General features: G+C 50.3%; 1 protein-coding gene across 1 annotated transcript in view; it reads left to right on the top strand.

Moving 5' to 3' along the window:
* Positions 1 to 7457: 7457 nt before the first annotated feature.
* Positions 7458 to 24105, top strand: part of LGR6 (leucine rich repeat containing G protein-coupled receptor 6) — a 214234-nt gene continuing 197586 nt past the window's right edge. The window contains exon 1 of the mRNA XM_014609405.3: positions 7458 to 7821. Coding sequence (XP_014464891.3) covers positions 7601 to 7821 — 221 coding nt within the window. The 5' untranslated portion in view covers positions 7458 to 7600. The remainder of the gene's footprint in view (positions 7822 to 24105) is intronic.

A 24105-nucleotide genomic window follows, 5' to 3' on the forward strand; every position in this document is an offset into this window, starting at 1 on the left:
CTCATTAGGTATTCCTCAGAAACCCAGCGTATGGTTTTTCTCTTTGGCTCTAGCCAGCCTTGGTTAGAAGTTTACAGTACACTTACAGGGGAGACCCAAAAGGAGACCAGACTCTCTCTGCTTAGCTCTGCACCAGCATCAGAAACTCAGCAATGGCAGCAAGAGCCTTGAAACATGCATGTCCTCGTGTCTGTAAAGTTCCCAGCACAATGGGAGCCTCTTCTGGGTCACTACTTTCAGCTGCGTTTGCAATGCAAATCACCGTGGATGCAGTTCCAGGCCTCGTCCCAGCCACACGGCAACTGATCCAGGGATTCGCAGCAGGGCAGAAGGCTTTCTCCTGTTGTTTGTGCAACGAGGAGGACAGGGGCTGAAGGCATAGATGAAGATAGGCGATTGTGGTGATTGCTGCACGGTCCCCTGCAATGCAGGACACAGAGACATCCACAGGGGACTCTACTGAGGTGCCTGCAAGCAGATGAACCTGAAGTTTTGGGGGCTTTCCACTGTGCTGAGTTTGTGTTTCCAAGCATCATCACGTGGGCCTCCCCGCTCAGCCTGGAAGGGAGGGGAGCCTCCTGGACAGGGACTGCAGCCAAGGTTGTAGTAAGCATGGGAACTTGGTGTCCCTTTGCAGCTATTGTTTCCATAACCACAGCCATCCAGTGGCTTTCACTCTCATAATACTTGGGGTTGTGCTTGAAGCCACATCCCCAGAAGAGAAGGGTGGCTCTGCCTAGGTAGGCCCCTCCACTTGAGCCAGGTTTGCAGAGCAGCAGAGAATGGAGGCCTCACAAGTGAGATGTCACTCAGCCAGGGCTGGGCTCTGAGCCTGCCAGATCACTGCGCTAACTTGGCTAGAAGCAAGAGCAGTCTGATGCCCCCGTGCCCACTTGTGACAGGCAGAGTGCAGCTTGTAGGTTGCTCATGGAAGCAGGACGTGCTCACAAGGGAGCCACCTGTGCACCCCACCTGCCATCTGAATGAAGATCCCACGCTCCACTGCAGCCTCTCTGCTCCAGCTGCACAGGTGTGAGCTCCAAGCCTGCCTGCCCAGACACAGAGCTAGCTTAGCAGGGACACGGACTTGCACCCCGACAAGTCTGCACCTTTGCAAAGGCCACGTGTTAGAGCCAGTGAGTTCCACCATGGCGTCTCTGCCTCGCCGTCTGTGGCACAGCCAGCAGCCCTGAGTGCCTGCTCTCCTCCTGACAGGAGGCTGACATGGTGATGATTATGAGTTTATGACCTCCCACCCACTGCTACGGCGGAGTCTGGAGCCACAGCTGCTTACAGAGAGCGTCAGGGGAGCTGCGGTTTGGATGAGTAACTCCCCAGCCCTCCAGCTCAGAGCCACCAGAGCCGGAGGAGCAGAGAGACAACAAATGGCAAAACAAACATCCCCTGGGCTCAGCCAGTCCCAGAGGCTCCCGGCAGTGTTTTGTTCTTTACATTTTCTTGCTGCTCCAGCTTGGCAGCATCCAGTGACTGCTTATCGCTCCCTACCCCCCACGCTCACCAGGTGAAGTTAAGCCCCGGGGGTTGTGCAGGGTCCTGTTCATTTGCAAAGTCCCCCCAGACTGGACTTCTTTGGTTTAGACAGTGCATTGGCATTTCTCCAGGGACAGGTTGGCATGGGCCCAGTCCCATATGGCTTCAGAGCATCAGCATTAGGGATCAAAGCCTCAGCACAAATGTGGGGTTCGTGGAAGGGTATTGTCCCATTGGAGGCAGGGGAAACTGAGGCACAAGGTGAGTGAGGCCAAAGTTCTCCCAAGCCTGCATCTATGGGAGCCACCGAGGAGGGGATTTGGTTGTGGGTGCCCTGGCTGGCTTTCACAGCACTGGCACAGGAGGTCTGTGGGTCCAGGTAGTGATCCTCTGCCTTGGGCATTGTAGGCTGCATGCATTCAGAGAGGAGGACATCCCAAGTTGGTGTGAGAGTGTCAGTGTGAAAGTGCTTATGCTCGCTCACACGCTGCTCTGCACGCACCCACATGCATTCACTCTCACCTCTAATTCAGCGCGAGGTGCAGACTCTCTGTATTGCTTTGCCATATCCAGGAAACAGAGACTCCCCAACAGAGCCGTGCAAATGATGCACCCTCCACCACATGCAGAGTAGAACGGGGCATCGCTTCTCACCAGAACGGTCTCCAGGGGGGCCCAGGCTGGTGACTTTGCTGTTCCACATTCCCGAGCCAGTGGCCTGGTCTGGCATGTGCCCGCACCGCTGTTCGGTTGCTGCTGGGTCCCCTGTGGTTGCTCTGGTCTGCCAGACACTCCTCACTCCGTAGTATGCAGATACCTCAGGCAACAATGGCAGCAGCTTGGAGACAGCATTGCCCTGAGTAGAATATTACCCTGAACCAGGAGCTGTAACAGGTCCCTTGTGAAATGGCCATTCCCCTGATGTCTCCAGGTGCCAGAGGTCTCTATAGCTCCTGTGGAGACAAAGCTAATGCGAGAGCTTGATACATGCTGACCAAAGCCCTCCAGCATGCCCTGGATGGGTAATCACATGTCCCCACACACTGCACAGAACAACAGGAGAGCAGTGGTGACCTCATGATGGCACAGCCCAAGGGGGATCCTTGGCACTTTGTTAACCCAGCAAAGAGCTGGGAGCTGAAGCCAGGCTCGCGGCAAGTTTCTAAGGTACAGCTCTCTAACAGTATGGTTTCTGACTACTGGAACAGGACTCACAAGGAGACTGTCTCTACCACACTGCAGTGAGGTATCCTAAAAGCTCTGCTCTTGCTCGGCACAGGTGATGGGCTGGGGGCAGGAGCCCTGGGGGAGCTCTGGCCTGTGCTTTGCTGGGGTCAGACCAGGTAATGATCAGGAGGTTGGGCTCATGCATCCTCCTGTCACTCTCCTGCATGATACTATACCTGCAGCAAGCCAGCCCCAAGCAGTACATGATCCCCAAGCCAGCCCTTGGAGCATTACTGAAGCAGAAGAAAATGGCCTGTGCTGCCAGCAGTGTTAGGAGCAACCTCAAAGGGAGCACAGAGGTGGGTGTCTCCAAGCTGTATGAGGTGTTTTGTGCCTTTGGGTATCAGCAGGAAGCAGTCCCTACTGTCCCCTGTGTGCTTGCAACTGCACCAGTCCCCACTTTTCTATTGTGCAGGCCAAATCCTGCCTCCGTTCCCTCCTCTAGAATAGAGGTAGCATGACTTAATCTGCTCTGGAGTCGGCAAGGTATAGCAGCACCTCTATGGGACTGTGCAGCAATAGGGCATGGGGATGGGGGCAGGAAGGGGCCCCATCCACTGCAATTCCTGAGCGCGTGAAGATGGCTCCATTCAGCTGGAGGGCGCGCACATGCGGCTGAGGCCACTGTCCCCTGCACTGGCTGAGCAGCGCAGGGCTGCTGTTTGTGTTTGTGCTCCCAGTGTTTGTATTTACATTTTGGAATGCCTCTGGGAGCCATTCCTGGGACTGGAATAACACGCTCTGGCCCTGGTATTTCAGCCCTTGGATGGCCCTAGTGGAAGTGCTAGGACAGGGTCACATTCCATGGTCCGTTGGCCTCCCAGACCGCCCCTAATGGTTCCCTAGGGTATTCCCAATGCCCAGGAGCAGCACAGATGCGGTCCCAAGCAGTAGCTTTATTTATGCTCAGCCTGCTCCTGCCACAGTTGCCCGTAGCCTGCTCCCTGCTGAACCTGGAGGCATAGCACCAGAATAGCTTCTGCCCTGTGTGCGAGGAGAGGCCAGAGCACCCACCACAGCCAAACCACAAGAATATGAGCAGCCCGGCCACACAGCACTCACGAGGCAAGAACCGCGAGCGAGAAGAGCTCATCCGCCCTTTGCATGGAACGGCTGCCAAACAAAGCCAAGGGCATCTTGGCACCCTTGCTCTGCCTTGTCGTCACCTACTAGGTGACCAACAAGTGCTGAGCAGGGTGTTTTAAGAGTCAGAACAGTCACTGGAAAGATTTTAAGCAAACAGTGATGTTATAACAGAAACTCAGAGGAGCCCTGAATCCAGAGGCAAGAAGGGATGGATCTGACTGTTGGCATAATACAGAGCAGTTTCACCAGTACACGTTTTACTTCCACCACCAAGCTGCCTGGCAGCTAAAGCCAGGACGTCTAAAGCAATATAGCTAAAATAAGAGCCACATCCTGACATATCTGGGCAGCATGGAGGAAGTAACTCCTGTCTCCACTTCATATGCCACTGTGATGAGGCCACTGTGTCTGCCTGACCAATGCATCCCACCCTCATTGCTTACTTCTTGCCTTTTCTAACATGGCTTTCACTTTGTTCTTGATACCCCCAACTAGGGAGGAGCTCCTTGTAAACACCCACAAAGCTGCTCTCCTTGTCTTCCTTGAAATCCCTCTTGTAGGCCTCCTCTGCTATGATGCCTATAGTCTGAGTGTGGGTGGTACTTGGAGCACTGCCTCTTGCCAGGACCTATTCTTTCTTACTGTTTCCCCATTCCCTCATCTATTTGATGCTATCTCTCTGTCATCTTCTGTCTTATACACAGGACAGACACTGCCTTCGTGTTCTGTGGCTGTACAGTGCCTAGCACACAATGGGGTACTGGACCAGGACTAGGTTCCTACATGCCAACGTATTTATTAGAGTGAATGGCATACAGGGCTTACTTTTGTGGATGTGGGAGCTGGTTTCTTCTGAAAATGTGGCTAATAAAAGGCATTTATTGGGATAACCATATAGAAGTTTCTGTATTGGCTAAAATCTGGAGGGGAGCATACTGTGCCTGCCAGAGCAGATTGGAGCAAGAGTTCAGGTGAGCTGGTAGAAGCTTTGGGTGAAGTGCACAGAATGGGGTAGGGATGCTGCATCCCACATGGTTTCTACCTGGTTTCTAATGGTGATCAGCTTAAGCCCTGATGCACCAGCCTTAATATTCTGGCTAAAGTTTATTATTTGTAATTTTGATAACATTGGTATTCTAGCAATGGGCTAGGAAGGGGACACAAACCCTGGCTCATCCCCTAGACTGTGCCACTGAGTTCCTTAAGTCACTGCCCTCCTCTGTGCCTCAGGATCCCCGTCTGTAAGATGGGGATAATGATTTTGACCCACCTATGTGAAGTGCTTTGGATGGAAGCTACTATAGAAAGGTAAATCTTCCTCCTACCCCACTCCACTAAGAGGACATCTGCTCTACACCTCTGTCTCACTGGGCTTCAGGTGTCATGGGTACAAGACAGGAATTGCAGTGAGGGAGAATGGTCCCATTCAGACACGGTGTCCAGGGCAGCTGCCTGCATAGACCGAGGGGGGAACATCTATCAGCCCAGGGGGGGTCTCTGACAGTAGGAGCTTCTAACCCGAACACACCTTGTAGCCAGCTCTAACCCCTTTTGCACATGAGCATTCCTGAATAAGTAACTCCAGCCCTGGAGTACACATCCCTAAGGAGACGGCTGGAGGATGTGGTGTGGCACAGCAAAATAACTAGAATTTATTCAAGATTGAACAGAGACAAGCCATGTTTGCACTCTGGCAGCAGTGGGGCCTGGTGAGGACAGGACTGAGTATTCCCTGCCCACCTGAGTCCTCAGCCATGCTCCAACGCTGGCTGTTCTGGGTTTACCCCTCTATATCTGCTCTTGAGCCCTTTGTCTCTGATGCAGTCGCTGCAGCTGAGCCTGGAGCAGCCTCACTTCTGGGCTTCGAGAGTCCCTGTGAGCATGTTGGTGGGGGTGTGCCGAGCCCCTGGCACAACAGCTCACTGCTGCTGCAGTACAGACAAGCACTTGGGTACATCAGAGCAGGACCAATGTGACCAGCATTGTCTGGTGCTAGCCAGTAGGAAATGCTGAGGACTGTGGAAGGGTAGTAGGGAGGAGATGGAGATCATGCCCTTCTCCTGGATGTAGGCACCTGAGAGCTCTCCACCCATTTGAGATTCACAGCCCCAGGCCCTGGGCTGAAGGTAGGTTCCTGTGAGCTTTACAGAACGAAGCAAGGGTTGTACCTTTCTTTTCAAGTACAACTACCAAAGGAGAAAGAATGACCTGTATGTCCTTGACCCAGTTCCCTCTTTGGCCCGAAGGGCTTTGAACCTGCCTTTCCCTTCTCCTAACAGAAGCACCTTAGCCACAAGATAGTAGGTTTGTGACTAGGTGTGGGGTTCCCTCCATCTCTCCTACTGGGGTGGTTTCATTTTATTTAAGCCAGTGATTCTCAACCAAGTTTTCAAGGCATCCTTGGGTGCCCTGACATCCTTTCCAGCCCACCACAGGATGCCACACAATGTTAGCACTGGTAGGAGAGCAAAGCTTATGCACAAAATGAACCCAGAGACTTCAAATAGGAATTGTTAGGATTAAAAACTTTTGGACTCATCGTGGCCTTTCTGAGTTCTTTGCTCCATGATTTGTAGTCAAAAGACAAAAGAAAAAGAAAAGCTAGCATTTTTCTGAGGGGACCGTGAGTCTAATGAGAGGTACCTTGAACCTTAAAAGGTTGTGAATCACTGATTTAACCAAATTAAAGATTCATTGGGCTAGAGAGAAGAAAAAAAAGCAAGTCTGATTCCCTGGTCTAGCGGTCAGGGCTCTCAGTTATGAGCAGGGGCAGCCCCTGCTCCAAGCATTGCCTGTATCTTTCAATCAATGTATCCTATCAGATACCTCAAGCCACTGGATCAGGTTCAGGAACTCAGGACTCCTCTCTGTTAGGCGAGTGCCAAAGGGTTCTTCATTCTCCCAGTGGCTTGGGTTTATCTACGCTGCAGCTTTCGTCGACATATGTGAGCACTGCTTCATCTAAGCTCACCTACCACGGTGTAGCCACAGAAGCATGGAGCTCAGCACTGGCTGCAAACATCCCAAGGAGCTGAAACTGCTCAGGTAATTGGTCCTCATTGTCCTGCCTTGCCAGTGGGCATGTCTGGATAACTGCAGTAAAGGTTGTGAAGTGCCCACATACCGTGGGAACGGGATATGCCGGTCCCGAAGGCAGACGGGCAGCCCTGAGCACCTCATGCACACAGCAGAGAGGCCCTTTGTCAGCAGAGGTGTGATTCATTACTAACAGCTCAAGTTGAGCCCTAAGTTATGGTTCGGCTTAAAGAACCAGATCTGATACATACTGCCTCAAATTCATTATTCAGGGTTATGTTTCAGTATCCTGAAGCCTGGAGGGCTGGAGGTACAGCGTAGGGCACAGCTAACTCTTTATTTTACTGCCTCTCCCAGGGGAAATTTTCCCCATGTGGCTAATTCACAAAAACATTGTTACAAAACAAGCACAAGTCCTGGAGCTAGGAACAGGTCTTTATGTGTTGGGTTTTTTGGTTTAGTTTTTTTTTTTTTTTCCTCTTGCTTCCCTTTGAATGAAATTCCTGCCAGCTCTAGGGGGGAGTGAGGGAGAGAGTAGAAAGTTTCTTTAACTCCTCCCATTGGAGTCTCTCACGCCCCAGCCCTGCCCAGCCCATGAAACCCAATAACCAAGATCATTCAACAATGCCTTCCCTTCACTAGCTACATCTTTACTACACTTAGGGCTGCAGTGTCTGCTGTGTTTAAAGCAGTCAGATCACCATTTCATACGTGCAGCCCTAAGCTCAGAGGGACAGGGCGAGGGAGAGACTTACAGCTCATGTGGGCTGCAGCTGTGACAAGGATGGACAGACTGCTTTTCTGGTGCATTCTTCTGGCCTCCTCTGCCACTTTCCAGGCAGTGTCCATGGAGCAAGGTGCTGTGCCCTCGTGCCCACCTCAGTGCCACTGTGAAGAAGATGGCATAATGCTCTCAGTGGATTGCTCAGAGCTGGGACTCTCTGAAGTCCCTGCTAACTTGAGTCCTCTAACGGCTTACCTGTAAGTACAGAACTGTCATTTGCTTTGCAGTGCTTTCCCTAGTGCTGTCTTTGGGACATAAGGCAAAACCTTTCCAGTCAGCTGCAGCTTGCTTAGGCTTGGAATTGTGTGTGTCAAATTGTGCTGAAATAAAATTTCCACTGCAAATTAGAAACAAAACAAACCAGGGGAAAAAAAAAAGGCAGTTATTATTTCAGGACCTGCTGAGCCAAGTGCCCCCTCCTTCCCTTGCCCCTCTGCAAATGCTGTTTATATTGTGATGTTATGCATGCTTTGCTTCTTGATTGCAACGGATCAGAGGAGCTGGTTTGCTGGGCAGATTCTGATTGTTTGAGAGCATAATGGAGTATTTATACTGAGCAATTACTGCAAACTGTTCTGGGATCCTTCTGTCAAACATTTCAATAGCTGTGATAACTCAAGGCTTTGGGGTTTGGGGTGTGGGTTGGCCACCAGCAGAGCGTTGGGGTTGTCTGTTTCAAATGAGTATGACAGTTTTATATGGGTTTTTTTCCCTTTCAATATTCTTAATTTTCCAAATGTTCCTCAACCCTTTGCCCAAAAAGGCACCCAGCAGAGCTGAACGCTGGGAGGATGTTGCAGTTTGAGGTCTAACACCAAGGATGGGTCCATGCTTTGTGGGTGAGAGATGGACAGGGGTGATCTTGAACTTTCCCCATGCTCAGAAGGGGACAGCTGGGGAAGTCAGATGGATGTGTCAGCTTTGCCTAAGCTTGCGTCTACAAGCGTAATATCCCTCCCCGCTCCAGGAGACCAGGCTTTCGTTCTGGCACTCCCTGTGAAAGACACTGCATATTTATCCACAGCAAATTTAGCAAACGTTCAACACAGGATGAGAAGGATCTTGGATTTCGCAATTTAGGGACAGAACTGAGGAGAATCTATTCAATACGGCAGCTATGCTGTATAACCCCCAGTGGCAGTAGGTTATGGTGAGTGGCCTGTCAGCGCAAGCAGAAGTATTGTCTAGTGCTTAGAGCAACGGGCAAGGAAGGGGACACAAGTCGTGGCTCATTCTCCAGACAGTGTGACGGAGTTCCTTAACAAAGTCATTGCCTTCCTCTGTGCCTCAGGGTCCCCGTCTGTAAAATGGGGATAATGATCCTGACCCACCTGTTTTGAAGTGCATTGGATGGAAGGTGCTACAGAAGGGTAAATCTTCCTCCTACCCCACTCCACTTAGAGGGCATCTAGTCCCGTTCTACACCTCTCTCTCCCTGGGCCTCAGGTGGCATGCGTGCAGAACGGGTATTGCAGTGGGGGAGAATGCTCCCATTCAGAGGGGATGTCCAGGGCAGCTGCCTGGGAGGTCTGCACAGAGGGAAGGGAAACGTCTGTCACTCCGGGCAGTCTCTGACAGTAGGAGCTTCTCACCCTAACACACCTTGTAGCCAGCTCTGGTCCCATCTGCATGTGAGCGTTCGTGAATAAGTAATTCCAGCTCTGGAGTGGGAGTCCAGGGGGATGTGATACATTATAAATGCAGGATGCCGCAGGGCTCAGCTAAGCCCATGCTATATTGTGATGACAAACGAAAGCCCCAGCAGTCCCATCTTTTAATTCTTTTCAGGACTTCTGCATTGCTCCACTCCAGCCCAATGAGGAGCTCGCTCTTGCCCTCTCTGCATGCTTGAAGGTAGTTCCCCCTTCCCAGGATAAGCTGGAGGGCTGCTCTTAGTACTGCCCTGGCCAGTGCACACCATGCACTGACTAACCCCTGCCTGTATCAGTTTGCTGCACTGATTATCAGGCCAATCCAAAATCCTCAGCTATACTTACCGGAGAAAGAGTGCGATGGCCCTGGTACAAGAGCCCTCTTATGCAGGACTATCACTAACCACTGCTGCACCTGTGCGCAGTGGGGTGAGAATTGCCCCAGAGATATTTTAAAGATACATTTCAGCCTGATTTTCAGTGGTGCGAGGTCTCTGGGTGCTGCAGATGGTTATGCACCTCAAAGAATCATGCTGTTTCCAGGTGAATTCAGACTCGCCCTCCAGGCACTGAGGTCTATGAGTTTTCCTGGTGCATTAGTCATTTCCCCCATGCCCATCCCAAGGTACCAGCGTCTCTGAGCAGCATTGCTACACAAGTTAGCCGCCTCACTGTGCTTTCCTAGGGAGATTTTCTGTGGGACATACATTAACAGACTTTGCACATGTGGTGGCGCCATTGACAGCAGTTTGGAGGAAACACCAGCAATGTAGCCTCTGGACCCCCTCACCCCACTGGAGAAGCCTGCTGGGGGCAGCTGTCTGTTTTAAAAGCCCTCCACCTCCATAGCCAAGGGGCTGAAAAGTCTCGCCCCTTAGCACCTTTTCTTACGCGCTATACTCAGGTAGGGGAATGTCAGCAAGGTTAAAGGATTTAATCAGAAGGCAGAGCAGATGTGCACTTTATAGGCTAACTGAGTAAGATATCTGTAGAGCACAAGCTTTCATGAACCCAAGTTCACTTTATCAGATTCTGTGAAAAAATGTAGAGAAAGCAGAGTATAAGAAGGAGACAGAAACTGGAATACAAAACCAAACGAATTTAATAGCATTTAGCCTAGACTATAAATTAGACATTGAAACCATGTATTCTAGTTATGGGATAAAGCATCTGAGCTGTAGCTGGGGAAAGAGTAGGAGATTTGGGGGTTATCCCTGTTGTTTCCACTGATGGGCATGACCTTGGATAAGTCAGAGAGGGCCACATTTTCAAGCTCTTAGTGCCCAGAATCGGGGCCAGATTCTCTAAAGAGATGCCCTGGTGTGCCAGCCTCTTTTGGAAATCTGCCTCCCTCCATTGTGGGTGACGAGGATTTGTGAAATTCCTGGCCTTCAGTCCACACTGGGGCACCTAGACAAGGAGCTTCACTTTGGGGAGATCTGGGAGCATAGGGATCAGGCTATTTAGGTGGGCATTTAACCATGGGTTTAGAAACCTCCGAATAAACATGCAGAGTCAGAAACGTTCAGTCTTAACCTGTGTGGGCCTCCATTTTTTTGTCTGTAAAATGGGATTCATTATGTACATCCTTGTAAAGCACCTGGCTGTGTGCCGATGAAAGATTCTAGGAAGTGCTAAGGGTGTTCATAATAAACCTTTCTACCTCAGACACAAGGATGATCAATGGGGCTCATGAGTTTGAATTCATGCCCTGCTTTTCGAATGCTGCACCTGCACGGTGATCAGGTCCCTTCAAGGACTCCTTCCTTCTGCATGTAGCAATTAGCACAAGCCACAGCCAGAGCATAGTGAGCCTAAGTCCAGCCCACAAGAGCCAGATCCTTCAGGGCAGGGTTCAGGAGCTGGTGCTCCTATCCTGGTGCTTCCTCTTAGCAATGTATTGAATACAACAACACCATCTTTCACAGCATCTGTTGTGTGGCGGATCCCCAAGGACCTGGCAGGCTCTGGCTGCCTGCAGAGGGGTCCTGGTGAAATGCTAAAAAGGCAGGGAGAAAAACTAAGGCCTGTCTGGGGTTTTCTGTAGGCTGTGAGCAAATACAGGATAAGACAGCGCTTCCCCGGAGGGCAGGAGCTGTGGAAGGGAATGCGGACGCTTGTACACATGACGGGGATTTAGTCCTCAGGGTTTTATTCTCTGCCCCCTAAATTGAAATGGTGGGTTTTTAATTGAAACCCATCATTTCAATTTTTCTGTCACATTGTGCTGAGGGGCCTGATCCTTTTTTTTTTTTTTTTTTTTGAGCTGAAGCCTGCCTGCAGCCGGGGAGCAAGCTGCCAGCAGGCCAAGTGGCCCCTGAGCTGCAGGGTGCCCTGGTCCTTCCCTCTGGTGGCGGTCCCCCCCTAGAGCCACCTGGGTCAGCTGCAAGCAGACCAGGTGCTACCCCAGTTTCGAGGCAGCACCTGGCCTGATACAACTGCTCTCTGAGCCCACTTGGGGTGCAGCACCCAGCGGGCTTGGGGAACAGCTGGATCAGGCCGGGTGCTGCCTCTGAGCTGGGACAGCACCCAGACGGTTAGCAGCCCACCCAGGTGGCCCTGGGGAGTGCCACCACCACAGAGGGAAGGACTGGGCCCCCACTCCCCGCAGCTCAGAGGCTGGTCAGCCTGGCAGCAGCTAGCCCCCAGGCTGTGGGAGAGGTGAACAGGCTCCACCAAAAAAAAAAAAAAAGGCCTGGCCCCTTGCCACTTCTTCCTTCAGCAGGTGCCTGCAGCCGGGGGCATTGTTGCAAACTAAACTATATTCGGATGTAGTTTAGTTTTCAATGATTCAAACTCATCTAAAGCCCCCCAAATTGGCACACGGGTAATGTGTGACACTGTTAAGCCACACAAATGACACTTTCATCACGTGTATATTGTGGCGACCGTCAGGTGTACAAGTACCCACTCTTTGTCATGCCAGCAGAGATGAGGCTGCACAAAGGGGCAGGGAGGAAAATGGCAGCTCACTATTGGAGGAAGCAGAAAGGAGAGAAAAGATCGCCTGGCATTTAGGATGTTCACCTGGGACCTGCCACAGCCTCTCTGTATGTCCTGAAGCAAGTCACTTAAGATCCTCAAAGGTACCTAACCTCTCATTGATCTCCATGAGAGTTAGGTGTTTAAATACCTTTGAGCATCTGGTCCTTAGTTCCTGTATGTAAATGAAGATAACATCCTTGTCCTATATCCCAGACATGTGAGGTTAAAAATCATGAGCTGCTCACATGGTATGATAATGGGACTCACACAAATACTAGGCTACTTGTACTTGGGTCCATCCAGGGGGCTACAAAAAGCGGCAGGAGAGCTGCCTGGAATTGAGCAGGAGCTCCTGAAGAGTGAAGGTAACACCCCTCAGCAGAAGAGGTCCTGGGTGGAGATTGTCATAAGGCTGGGGACTGAAAGCCTGTGGTTACAGGGACTGGCACTTTGGCCATGCCAAGGCAGGAAGCATGCATGCTTCTGGTATGGTTGCTGGCAGTACTACAAAATGTCACTTGATTGGTCTCAGCAGTGGCCCTGCTTCTCATACTAGCTTGTGTTAGGGGCTGTACGCTCCTTGGGTAGAATGGCAGGGCTACACAAGATAGGGCATTCCCATTAAATGTTGGATGCAGGTAATTTTCCACCCCAATTCCAGTTCTGCCCTCATCAACGGGAGGGTTCAAAGCAGTCCCATTCCAAGATGCATTACAGAGAGGTGCTGAATGGTTTTATCCTGCTGCAAGTTAATTGGGTGACCTCCATGATGAGCAACGTGGCACAGGCTGCACATGTGACTGCTGGCCACTGCCCTGGGATTGAGCCCTCAGACTTCCAGTCTGCCTCTGGCACTGACCTCACACGTGTCCATTAGAGTCTGAAAAGTAGCTTGAGGAGGTTTACAAGGGGTCAATCCCCTTAGATCTCTTGCCCTGGGGCTTGTCTGGCACAGGGCAAACAACTGAATGGCACCATCACCTTGCACCCAACTACCACAGCACTGCTCTGTGGACCATAGCATGGAGCACAGCTCCTCCTGGACTTTAGGAGCGCTGCAAAATAACATCAGTTGGAGCCCATTCGCTCCATGAACGAGTTGTGCGGGGAATGTAGCAGGGAGCTCCAGGAGGCATTTGCAGCTGGTGCAGAGATTCTGAGTAGGCTTCTGGAATTTAGCAGCCCGAGTGGGAATCTGGGGCCCTGGTGCCACCTTTGCTGCTCTCCTGTACCCGAGACACAGACACAGCTCTGCAGATGCCACTCTCAGGGCCATAAGCCCTGTTTCACCCATGCATCCCGTAACTTGGGACAGGCTCAGGCATTCCCCAAGGCAGAGGATCAAATCCACCTGAATTTGTATTCCTTTCTATGTTGCCTAGTGTTGCCCAGGGGTGGGGATGAGCTCGGGGTGGGGAAGAGCTGATCTCACTGCTGCACAAATCAGACAAACCCAAGACACGTTTCTTAGTCAGGGCACTTTGGCAAAGGATGCTGAGCCATTGGCAGCAGCCCTACAAGGCACAGTCAGAGGTGAAAAGAGTGCATTGGTGCAGTGCAGAATTGTTACCAGGCTCCTTTTGCTTTCATGGAACTGGGCAGCGGGTACTGAGGGCAGTCGGTGCCGATGTATTAAAACGTGGGGCTCAGTGAACCATGGCACAGCAAAATAGCTAGAGCTGAGAGGTGAGTTGTGTTCCCCGATGAAGGTGAAGCCTGCCCGGGCAGTTAGCGGCTTTGTTTGTTGCTCTAATTTTAAGCATAATATGGGGACTCCAGACTGCTGGACCTTCCTGATTGAGGCAAAGGTCTCTTTCCAGCTCCCATCCCCAAACCGATGGCAAGTACTTCTCTCTGCAGGTGTATGTACAGCCAGAATCCCCCACGGAGCTCAGCAGCTGAGGTGCAGACCCTATTGACTGCCTTTGATGAATGCTGATCTCGCGGTGTGACAGGCATCCCTGTGGTGGGGCTGACACAGGAGAGGGGGACAGCCGTTCTGTGTACAGGCATCCTGGCCAGCAAAGCCAGGGGACAGAGTAACACTGCCAGAATGAAGGCCACTTGTTGGCTTAATGCTGACCGCTGGGCAGAAGGAGCTGTAGACACGAGTAGTGCCAAGGCCTTGCCCTGTCCATCATGCAGAGGTATCTCAGGAGCTGCCAGGTTTCCACCTGTGTTGTTTTAAGTCCTGACCGTCCATTTTGGCATCCCCATTGGTGGCTAGTTGAGCTGATGTGCTGTCCGGATGGAGGGGAACCAGTTTACACAGAGGAACAACATGGTAGCCCCATAAATTCACATCCATGAGGAGGCCAGGCTGCAGAGGAACCAGAGTGCATGCGACACTCCAGATAACTGCAGCCTCTTCTCCTTCCCTTGGCCAGAGGAGAAGGCTGTTTCTAAGCCTGCACCAAACCAAGAGGTCTCCCATCTGCAGCCATTTCTCTGAAGTGAGCCCTATGCTGCGTCCCTGGCTGCACTCGGATGTGTGGCTGCTGTAACAGGAATTAAAGGAAATGTTTCTGAGTTTGGGTTTTCCCTGGGCTGCATGAGTAAATTCCCTTAACCCCAGTGGACATTACTCATAGGCAGTCCCAGAATAGGAGCCCTGGAACCAGAATGAAGTAAAACCCAAAGCAATGAATGGATCTGCTAGGAAAAAAAGGATTTTTCGTGCCTCCAACCCAGCCATGCACACACATACAGGGGTGTCAATGGGACCCGTGAAGCCAAACCCCAGGGTCTCAAGCCAAAAGCAGATCCTGGCTAGAATGGGAAGTTCATGAGAGAAGGGGAAGAGTCTTGCAGATGGGGTAACAGGCAATGTTAGAAAACAGTCTGCACCCTCAGCAGAGCCACCTGGTTTCAAAGTGGAATCAGCTGCAAGGGTGAAGCTCACTGCCCGCAGAGTAGGCTGGGCCTAGTTTAGAAACCCAGGCCTTTGACTGTTCAGTACTTTACAACCTGCATTAGCTATACCTGGTCCTCTTCAGCCTAGCTCCTCTCTAGTGGTCTGTCCTTGGTTGGGTGGCTTGGATTCCCTGGCTCCTCACTTCTAGTACTGCCTGCATTATGGATGTGGAGCTTGTTTATTAAGTTGGCCTTTGGCTTGGACTCTGCTTCTGACCCTCTTGTGCTGCCTTGGCCCTTAGTCTGGATCCTCCTCTGACTCAGGTACTTGTCTACCCCTGTGCTCCTCCAGGTTGCCAGGACTGGATCATAGGCAGAGCTGGGTCCCAGTACACGCTCTGCCTGAAGGGCCCTCACATGGCTTATCCCTATTGTAAGGTTCCCCCCCCCCCCCCAATGGGGGTAATAAGAGGCTTGTATCTTCTGAGCTGGGGGTGGGGAGGCTGCATCAGAGAGCAGTATTATCCTGAAGACTTCCCTGAATCACAGAAAGTATTAACCCCAGTGAACTTTAAGAATGAAAGTTTTCTGAGTTGCCTTGGGGTGAAGGGGTTGCATTGCATGCTGCTAAGGAAGAGTAAACTTGCACTCAGTGCAAAGTGGGTAAGCCTTCTCATACAGGGCCTGGGAGTTGGGGCTCCTGGCATTGATTCCAGCTTTCGATCTGCTAATGGGTTTATGACGAGCCACTTACGAGCTGCTTCGGCACCTACTGAACTCACTGGGAGAAAGATGTCTCTATTTACTCCTTTGTACAGAGAGGTCATTAGTGTCTGAAAAGTGCCTAGCACCTGTTGATGTTAATGGGAGTGCAGGTGCCTTGTCTTTAACCTCACTGGGCCTAAGGCTCAGCTCTGCAGTGGGGATCATAGCAGTCCTGCCTCGAGGGAGGGTGTAAGGGGACAAGCTGTGCAGTGCTCAGATACTGGGGGAGTGTGGTCAGTAAATGCCTGAAGGCAAGGTATAAATATCTCTAGTTCAGGTGTTCTGACTGCAGCCCTGAGTGTCTCCCTTCCCACCCCCCTTGAAATGTTCCCTTTGAAAATATTAATCCTCATGACTTGCTGCTTCTCTGTTTCATATTAGACAGGACAGACATCCAAGGGATAGAAATCCCAATGGCTTCAGGGCAGAAGTCAAATCCAAGCTGCCTGAGGTTAGCTAAAAGCTTCCCTCAGGGGCTGGTTATTCCAGCACTGCTGATTATAGGGTTTCTTGCCCTCTTCCTCAGCAGCATCTAGTACTGGCCACAGTCACAAATAGGAGACTCCACTAGGTGGGATGATCGCTTTTGCTCTTTTGCTCTAGGATAAAAACACTAGATTAGTGGTAAATCTCTTACTGCAAACATTATTGTGTGCACATCACCCTCGTTGTGGTAATGACCCAGTGCTTTGCAACGTTCTTGCATGCGTGTGTTGTTGTAACACAAAAAGACCTGTATGTTTCTTCCTTCCGGTTTGGATTGTGGATCTGCTGTTTGCCCTGGGATGGTTAGCTGCGTGGGCATTAGCTCTGGTCCCTTATCAGACAGGCTGTTACTGTCATGGGCCCAATTTATTTTTTTTCTTGCTATGGCAGGATGCAACACTGGAGATGCTCACATATGAGCTTCAATACAACCCTGGGGTTTAGGGGTGGGGGAGGAGAGGGTGCTGGAGCAAGCAGTAAGGGGAGAAGCAAAAGCTGACATTGTCTCATGGCTTGCAAAAATAGTTGCCAACAGCCTTGCCCATAGCCTGCACCTCTGAGTGATTACAGCAGATAAGCTCTCATGCTCTGCTGATGAGATCTCACCGACGGCCACAGAAAGATATGCTGGAGCAGCATGTTTCCAGGACTGAAGCATGCTAGCAGGCGCAAATAGGTGGGGCATGGTCTTCTTTCCCATGGGCAGAGCATGGGGATCTCATCAGTGTTGGGACATAACAAGCAGACCGCAGCATCGTTTTGTGTTTTCGGAGATCAGCGCCCCAGAGTGTCAAAATAGCTTGACTCAAACCAAGCTCTTTCTGCTGTTCCCAGACTCCCAGTGTGGTAGGAAGCAGTGGCGGAGCTGCTGTTAAAGGTAACGACCAGTAATAAATCAGCTGGCCCTGCTCCCGTAGGAACCTAGACCCAAACCAACCAGAAACACATCATAATTTTTTCCTTCTGTGTTCCCCAACCTATAATCAAACAAACCCAAACCAAATAGATTTGTTTTTGTTCTTAATGATCTGCCATTGCCTAGGAGTGAGCTTGTAAGAGAAACCAAAAAACAACCTGAAAATAACCCCAAAGCCACAGCTGCTGGGCATGTGCTTTTAAAAAGGCCTTATGTAGCCATTAGACATCATGTGACTCCCTCATCATCCATAAAGAAGCCAAAATTCCCCACCCTGATTCAGCCAAGGGTTTTTGTCTACAGTAGCTGTTGAGCCGCCGATTGCCTGCCAAAGAGATGGAGGGACTTCCTCCACATCACGGCCATGAATCATGACCCATGCCTGCAGGTTCATGATATCCCAAAATGGGTCAAGTAGCAAGAGGAGGAATAGGAAAGCGCTGAATTTTCCCGAGGAATCCTACAATTGAAGAGTCTAATGCAGAAACCGGCCGCTATGGGACGCTGGGCATTACCAGTTCTCCGAAGAAAATGCACAGATTCAAGTCTGAACTGAACTTCTGTAGCCAGCCATGGACATAACTGGGTCATTATGTGAACTTGATTATTAGAGCTACCTGAAATGTTAATGGGAAAAGTGTTGTGTCAGAAAACATTGTTAAACAACAGCAGTGTTTGGCAGATATGTGTAGCTTCCAATTATGCCTTTGACAGACAACTTTATGAAACCATTTGAATTGAAAGGGACTTCAACTTTGGTTCCTTCTGATCTGCAAAAGCTTTCTTTAACTTTTTTGATACACGTGGGCTTCACTTATTTGTATTCTAGCATTTCAGTATTATTAAAACCCTTGTTTTTGATAAGTTCATGTCGATGTTTCAGAAACACCATATTTTGGATTTTTTCTGTGCAAACTTCCTCCTGTGCCAAAAGGAGGAAAGGAAAAATGTTAACAATCTCCAAAAGTCTCCCAGGATGAAAATCCCATTTTTCCAAACCAGTTTATATATCCTTCCCCACTATGGTCCCACTCTTTCATCGTCCCCACCCAATTTTTACCTCTAAGTCAATATGCCTTGAAATGGGAAGCTTTTTGGAGCAAAGATAGTATGTTTCTGTGTGTGAAGCATTTGGCTCCAATCTTATTCTTCCTTCATGGGTGTTTTACACAGCCTAGTCACTGAGGGGTACTGAGTATTTCAAACTTCAGCTGCTTCTAGCTAAGGATGCCAGTCTTTTTCTCTGAAGTGGCAGAGGCTTTGGACTTTAACATGCAAGGTTATAGGCTCAGACTTTCCCAAGGGAATCAATACAGTTGATATTAAAAACTGCAAATTGTTGCTGGGTTTTTTTTTCCCTGGTTCAGTAGCCACCTGGGAGTTTTTGCACTCCTACTTCATCAGCCACCCTGCCCATTTTTTTTAAAACAAGCTTCCAGCCTCTCTTCCTTTCTATGAAATGGGCTAGGACTATCCTCCTAGCATTGCCATCAGGGCTATGGGGATCACTTATAGTTCTTCATTAACAAAATACCTGCCTGCCCCCACTCGACTTACACACTTTTGTTGATTCAAATGAATAGCCTAGAGGAGTGCAGCACAGGCTAAGGCAGAAATGTGAGTGCTACCACCCTGCTGGTAGAAGTGCCCAGGATCCTGGTTAAACTAGAGGGAGCGGCTCTTTCTGCACATACGTTCTTGGCTGTAGCAGGGAAAGTCAGGGCTGTGAGCAGGTCTGACTGGAGATCATCTGTTCCTACAGCCAGGACCTTCCCCAAGGGCTATCTTGTCCCCAGCTACAGCATGCCCCACAGGGCTGGAGTTGCCAAGGATCATGTGCTGGCACTGGACCTATCACTCCTATGGCTTGCCTGTCCTGCTCCCTCCTCCTGAGAAAGCAGAGAACAACAGCCTTCTCCCCCCCTTTCCCTTCCCCACCCCTCCTTGGAGAAGCTCATAAATCTGCCTGGGGCGATGAAAACGCTGAGCTCATGGCCCTTAGATCTGTGAGCGCTGAGCTCTAACCAGCGATTAAAGGAATTTAGGGTTTTCTTTGAAAGGCTCTTTGATTCTGGCAGAGGCCGGGGTGCCAGAGGGCAGCCTGCAGTGCTGCGTGCGTGCCACTCCCCTGCTGCACCTGCCCCAGTCGGGGAGCAGCAGGCAAGCAAGGGGGAGGGGAAGGAGAGAAAGGACATGCTTGAAACCTCCACGCTCATCTGAGGCCGGAGGCAGAACCAACCCTGCCTGCTCCCTTCCTCGCTGTTGAGCAGCCCCAAAATGGTAGTGGGACGGTGGTGGCTTCCTTTACTCTAAGCCAGTGGTTCTCATCCTCTTTAAATTCAAGGCACCCCTCAGAAGATGCCAGCTCTGGGCTTTCACCTTTCTCTATTACAGAAAAGTATTGGAACAATTGTTTTGTTGCAAAGAACTCGGAAAGACCCTACCAGGTCTGAATGTTATTAATACTGTGGATTTCTACTTGAAAGCTCTGGGTTTAGCTTGCGAATCATGTTTGCACACCTCCACAGTGCTTAATATTACATGGCATCCTGCACCACCCCAGAAAGGATCTCAAGGCACCCTGGTTGAGAATCACAGCTCTAGGTACTCCAGCAAGATGCTAGGGACCTCATTTAACTCCCATTTTAAAGAGGATACTTCTTCCCCTCCCTACCCTGCATTACTCGCTCCAGTGACTCAATCGGGGAATTTGCAGATGCATGGGAAATGACCTGTTGCCCCTGTTATGAGTAGTATTGCTGTCTGGCATCAGGGCTTCTGTATGCTGGGCATCCAGGAGGAGGTCCCTGAGCTGAGACTCCAAATAGAGGATAACATGTCAGCACCAAGGAGGCTCAAGGGAATCAAAAGACTATCGTGGATAGCAGGGTGATCAGCAGCCTCAACTATTGCAGTCTTTGAAGGCTTCGCAATGTTACAGGGCCTGGAGCAGCACCAGCTAAAAGAAGTTTATGGGGACTCCTCCCATGGGAGAAGACATCAAGGTGCTTGTGGGGCAGGTTAACAGGATGGCAATGGAGGCTTGCAGAGCCAGGGGCCCTTGGGTCAAGGCAAACCCACGTCATTTGTCTAACGTGGTAGAGAAGAACTAGTGCAGAGAGAGCGACATGCTCAGGCTGGTGATCTTGGCAGCAGCATTTGAGTGCTGTGATTATTGTAACATGGCTCTTGTCACCTCTGGAGGGGAGGAGGTCACAGTAATTGAGGTGTGAGATGATGAGAGCTTTCAATAGGGGATCTAGATCCAGGAACGGGTACAAAAGGAGCATTTTGGATGCCTGGCAGGAATTTTGGCACAGAACTCTAGATGAAACCAAGTCAGACCATGTCCAGAGCTTGGGTGACAGGGAGGAAGAAGGTATGTGGGCAAGGGCAAGGCCTGTTTTGGTGATGTTGGGATTAGATTGCTAGCTGGACATGCACAAGGAGCTGTCAGAGGAGAGGAGACCGTGTTTTGGGCAGGAGATGGGCATGGAGTGAGAAGCTATGACTGAATTATCCCAGATCTGTCACTTCAGGAGAACAGAGGCTGTGATAGCAAAAGCCAAGGATTCTACTATGGGCTGTCCCAGCCAGCAGGTGCATTTGTGGGACTTGTGTGTGCTTGGCATGTGGTTTCATTAGGTCATGGGTAACAAGGGTTTAAGTGTTGGCTCGCTTCCCTGAGGCCTGCCTGAGTTGGTGTTTGAGGATGGCAGGGTCAGGTGCTCTGTAACACAGGGACATATGACATTTCTCCAAGGGCCCAGCACATAGTCAGTGACCAGACCCGACACTCCTGGTGCCCAAATTTGGGTGGAGGGGATGTGGGGATTCAGGACTGTCAGAGACTTTCTATAGAGAGCCAGAATCCCTGTTTAGGTTTTTTCCCCAAGAGGAAGGCTCCATGTGGAGCATTTCAAATCCCCAGTTCCTCCCCACCTCTGCCTGTCTTTTTCCTGGTTTGAAATCCTGCCTGTAGCTGCTTAAATCCTCTTGGAAGGACAGAAAGATTTAGAAATGAACAACAGCTCCCATTGGAAGCAAGTGATTCAGACACATCTGTAGGAGCCTCTCCCAGAACCTGCCAGCTCTCCGTGTGAGCAGCTGTGGGTCCCGCTACAAAGAGACCCCACGGAAGTGGAATAGTTTCCATAGGAGAACATCCCTGCAGGGCAGCCAACTAATAACACTTATCCTTTGTTCAAAAAGAAGGTGAGGCCCAGGCACAACTTTGTCTTGTTAGGGCTGTGCCTGTTGAGTAATGGGTGTGTGGGTGGGCATATATGTGTGTGCGACAGGGAAAGCCTGTGCAGGGGGAACACTACTCCAAAATAGTGCTTATGCGGAAGTTGCTTTGCAAAGGGGTGACACAGCCCCCTGGCACCTTCTTGGGATAGAGAAGGGTCCCTGGTTCTGCACAGCTCTGGTGGAGCTCTGGGCCCCCTCCACATAATGCCAGGGCACAGGGATCATTCTGGGATAAGCTGGATGCCCAGCAGAGGTGAGGTAGATAAGAGGGAGGGAGAGTGTATGAAGCCAGTGCCCCAATTCCCAAGCCCTGGCAGTGGGAATCCAAGCTACCCTTGCCTGTTCCAGGGGCTGGCCTGACTCTTGTGGTCTCTGAAGAGAGAGAGGCTCCCAGGAACCTGGGTCGGTTTTGGTTCCTCTCTTGAAATTTTCCATTTTTAGGAGAAAACTTAAGTTTTGGTAAATGTTCACTATTTACACCAGCAGACATGATCTGTGTGCATGCATGTGTGTGGAGTGAAGGGGGTGTGTGAAGAGTCCATTATAATGAAGACGCATGTTGTTATATTTCTGCCATAAGACTGTGTTGGCCTTGTGTGGTCCTCACTTCTGATTCCTGTCCCAGCTGTTTTATTGAGGTGGGTATTTTTCTCACTGCTTGAACTCCCTGCCCAGCTCCAGGGGCCTGCTTGAATATACAGATGCCAAAAGGTAACATAGATATCCCCTTTAGCCCAGCCGCAGTGCCCAGCTCTGCTTTGGAGGTGATTAGGATGCTTTGAAGATGTGCGAGGGGATGGTGGTGACGGTGGAATAGAGTGAGAGTATCTGGAAGGGGTCTTCAAGGAAGAAAAAGGTAGTTTAGGTTCCTGCCCCTCTCAATTCACGCATTCTCCAGTTGCTTTTTGGAAAGTTAAAGCTGCCCTTAGCTGTGAACAGGACTCCCAGCTTTGGTTTGTACAGTGGAAGGCAATGGGGGTAAAGCTTTGCTGAGGACTAAGTGAGCTCAGAGACGAGATCCTCCAGACCTTCCTTACTACAGCACATTCAGAGGCCACGCTCAATGTTATGGGCTGGGACACCTTGCACTGGCACTTAAACACCAGAGTGATCAGAGCAAGACAGATGCCTAGACTTATAAGATCAAATTAACCACCTCCTTCCTGTTTCTCAGGAGTTAGGGTCCCATATGCAAGTTCCAGTTTAACTTATTGACTTCCCCTTGGTCTCACAGGATCCCAATGCATGCTGCAAGCATGGCATTGGCTATGACCTTCTAAAAAGCTTCTGGGTGCCAAAGTCCCTGTCTGCATAAGTGAGAGAGACTCTTGCAGGCTGAAAGCACCTTATTCATGTGAGGAGTCACTCTTCCATGTGTGTGTTGCCCAGAGCTCCTGGCCTTCCTGGTGGTGTTATTTGCCTAGGGCCAGATTCTCACACTTAAGTGTGAGTTTAAGATCTGACTTGGTGTGACAATGGCAGGTACCTTGCCTTTCCCCATCTAATCTTTATTAAACATCCAGTTAAGCTGTTTGTTCCATCCGGCACTGAATTCCACAGGTGACATATTCATTGCATGGTAAATATATTACCTTTGACCAGTTTTCAACATATCCTAACCAGGCTGACACCTTTGCTCGGGAATTACTGTACATGGCAACAAGTACTGCTCTTTCTAATCCTGCTGTCTTTAGTAGTGCAAAATGGAAGTGCCAGGTCAGCACGGCTGCAGGGCCATTGTGAGCAAGCTTCCTAGTTTACAGGATCTCTGCTGGGGGATGTGTCTATTGCTTAGAATTATGGTCTTTCATTTCGTATGCAATGCAGAACTCACTAATGGCAAAAGATGAAAGCTAGAGATCTAGATGTACTGAGGAAGGGGGCATGCGACTGTGCCAAAGCATGAACTCTTTTGTGTCGCATCACATGGGGATGAGCTAATCCATGGAGTGAAAACTGTATGTTGCAAGCACGGCATTCCCTATGATGAGACCAAGGGGAATCACTAAGTTAAACTAGAACTTGCATATGGGTCCCTGACTCCTGAGAAACGGGCAGGAGGGTGGTTAATTTGATCTTGTAAGTCTGGGCATCTGTCTTGCTTTGAATGCTGTGGTGTCTAAGTGCCAGTGCAAGGTTTCCCATACGTTGAGTGTGGTTTCTGAATGTGCTGCAGTAAGGTCTGGAGGATCTTGTCCCTGAACTTACCTAGTCCTCAGCAGTGCTTCACCCCCATTGCCTTCCACTGTACAGACTAAAGCTGGGAGTCCTGTTCACAGCTCAGGGCAGCTTTAACTCTCCAGAAAGCAAGTGGAGAATAGGTTCCTGCCTTTCTCAGTTCACCCGAGCTACCTTTTTCTTCCTTGAAGACCCCTTTCAGATCCTCTCGCTCTATTCTACCATCACTACCACCCTCTCACACATCTTCAAGACATCTTAGCCACCTCCAAAGCAAAGCTGGGCTAGAGGAAATATCTGTTACCTTTTGGCATCTGTACATTCAAGCAGCCCTGGAATTATAGGGCTGGATTATACTGGAATGTGTGGGGCTATAACTTTGATTTGGATCCTTG

The sequence above is a fragment of the Alligator mississippiensis genome, chromosome 14 (genome assembly GCF_030867095.1).
Source record: "Alligator mississippiensis isolate rAllMis1 chromosome 14, rAllMis1, whole genome shotgun sequence".
Taxonomy (NCBI): Eukaryota; Metazoa; Chordata; order Crocodylia; family Alligatoridae; genus Alligator; species Alligator mississippiensis.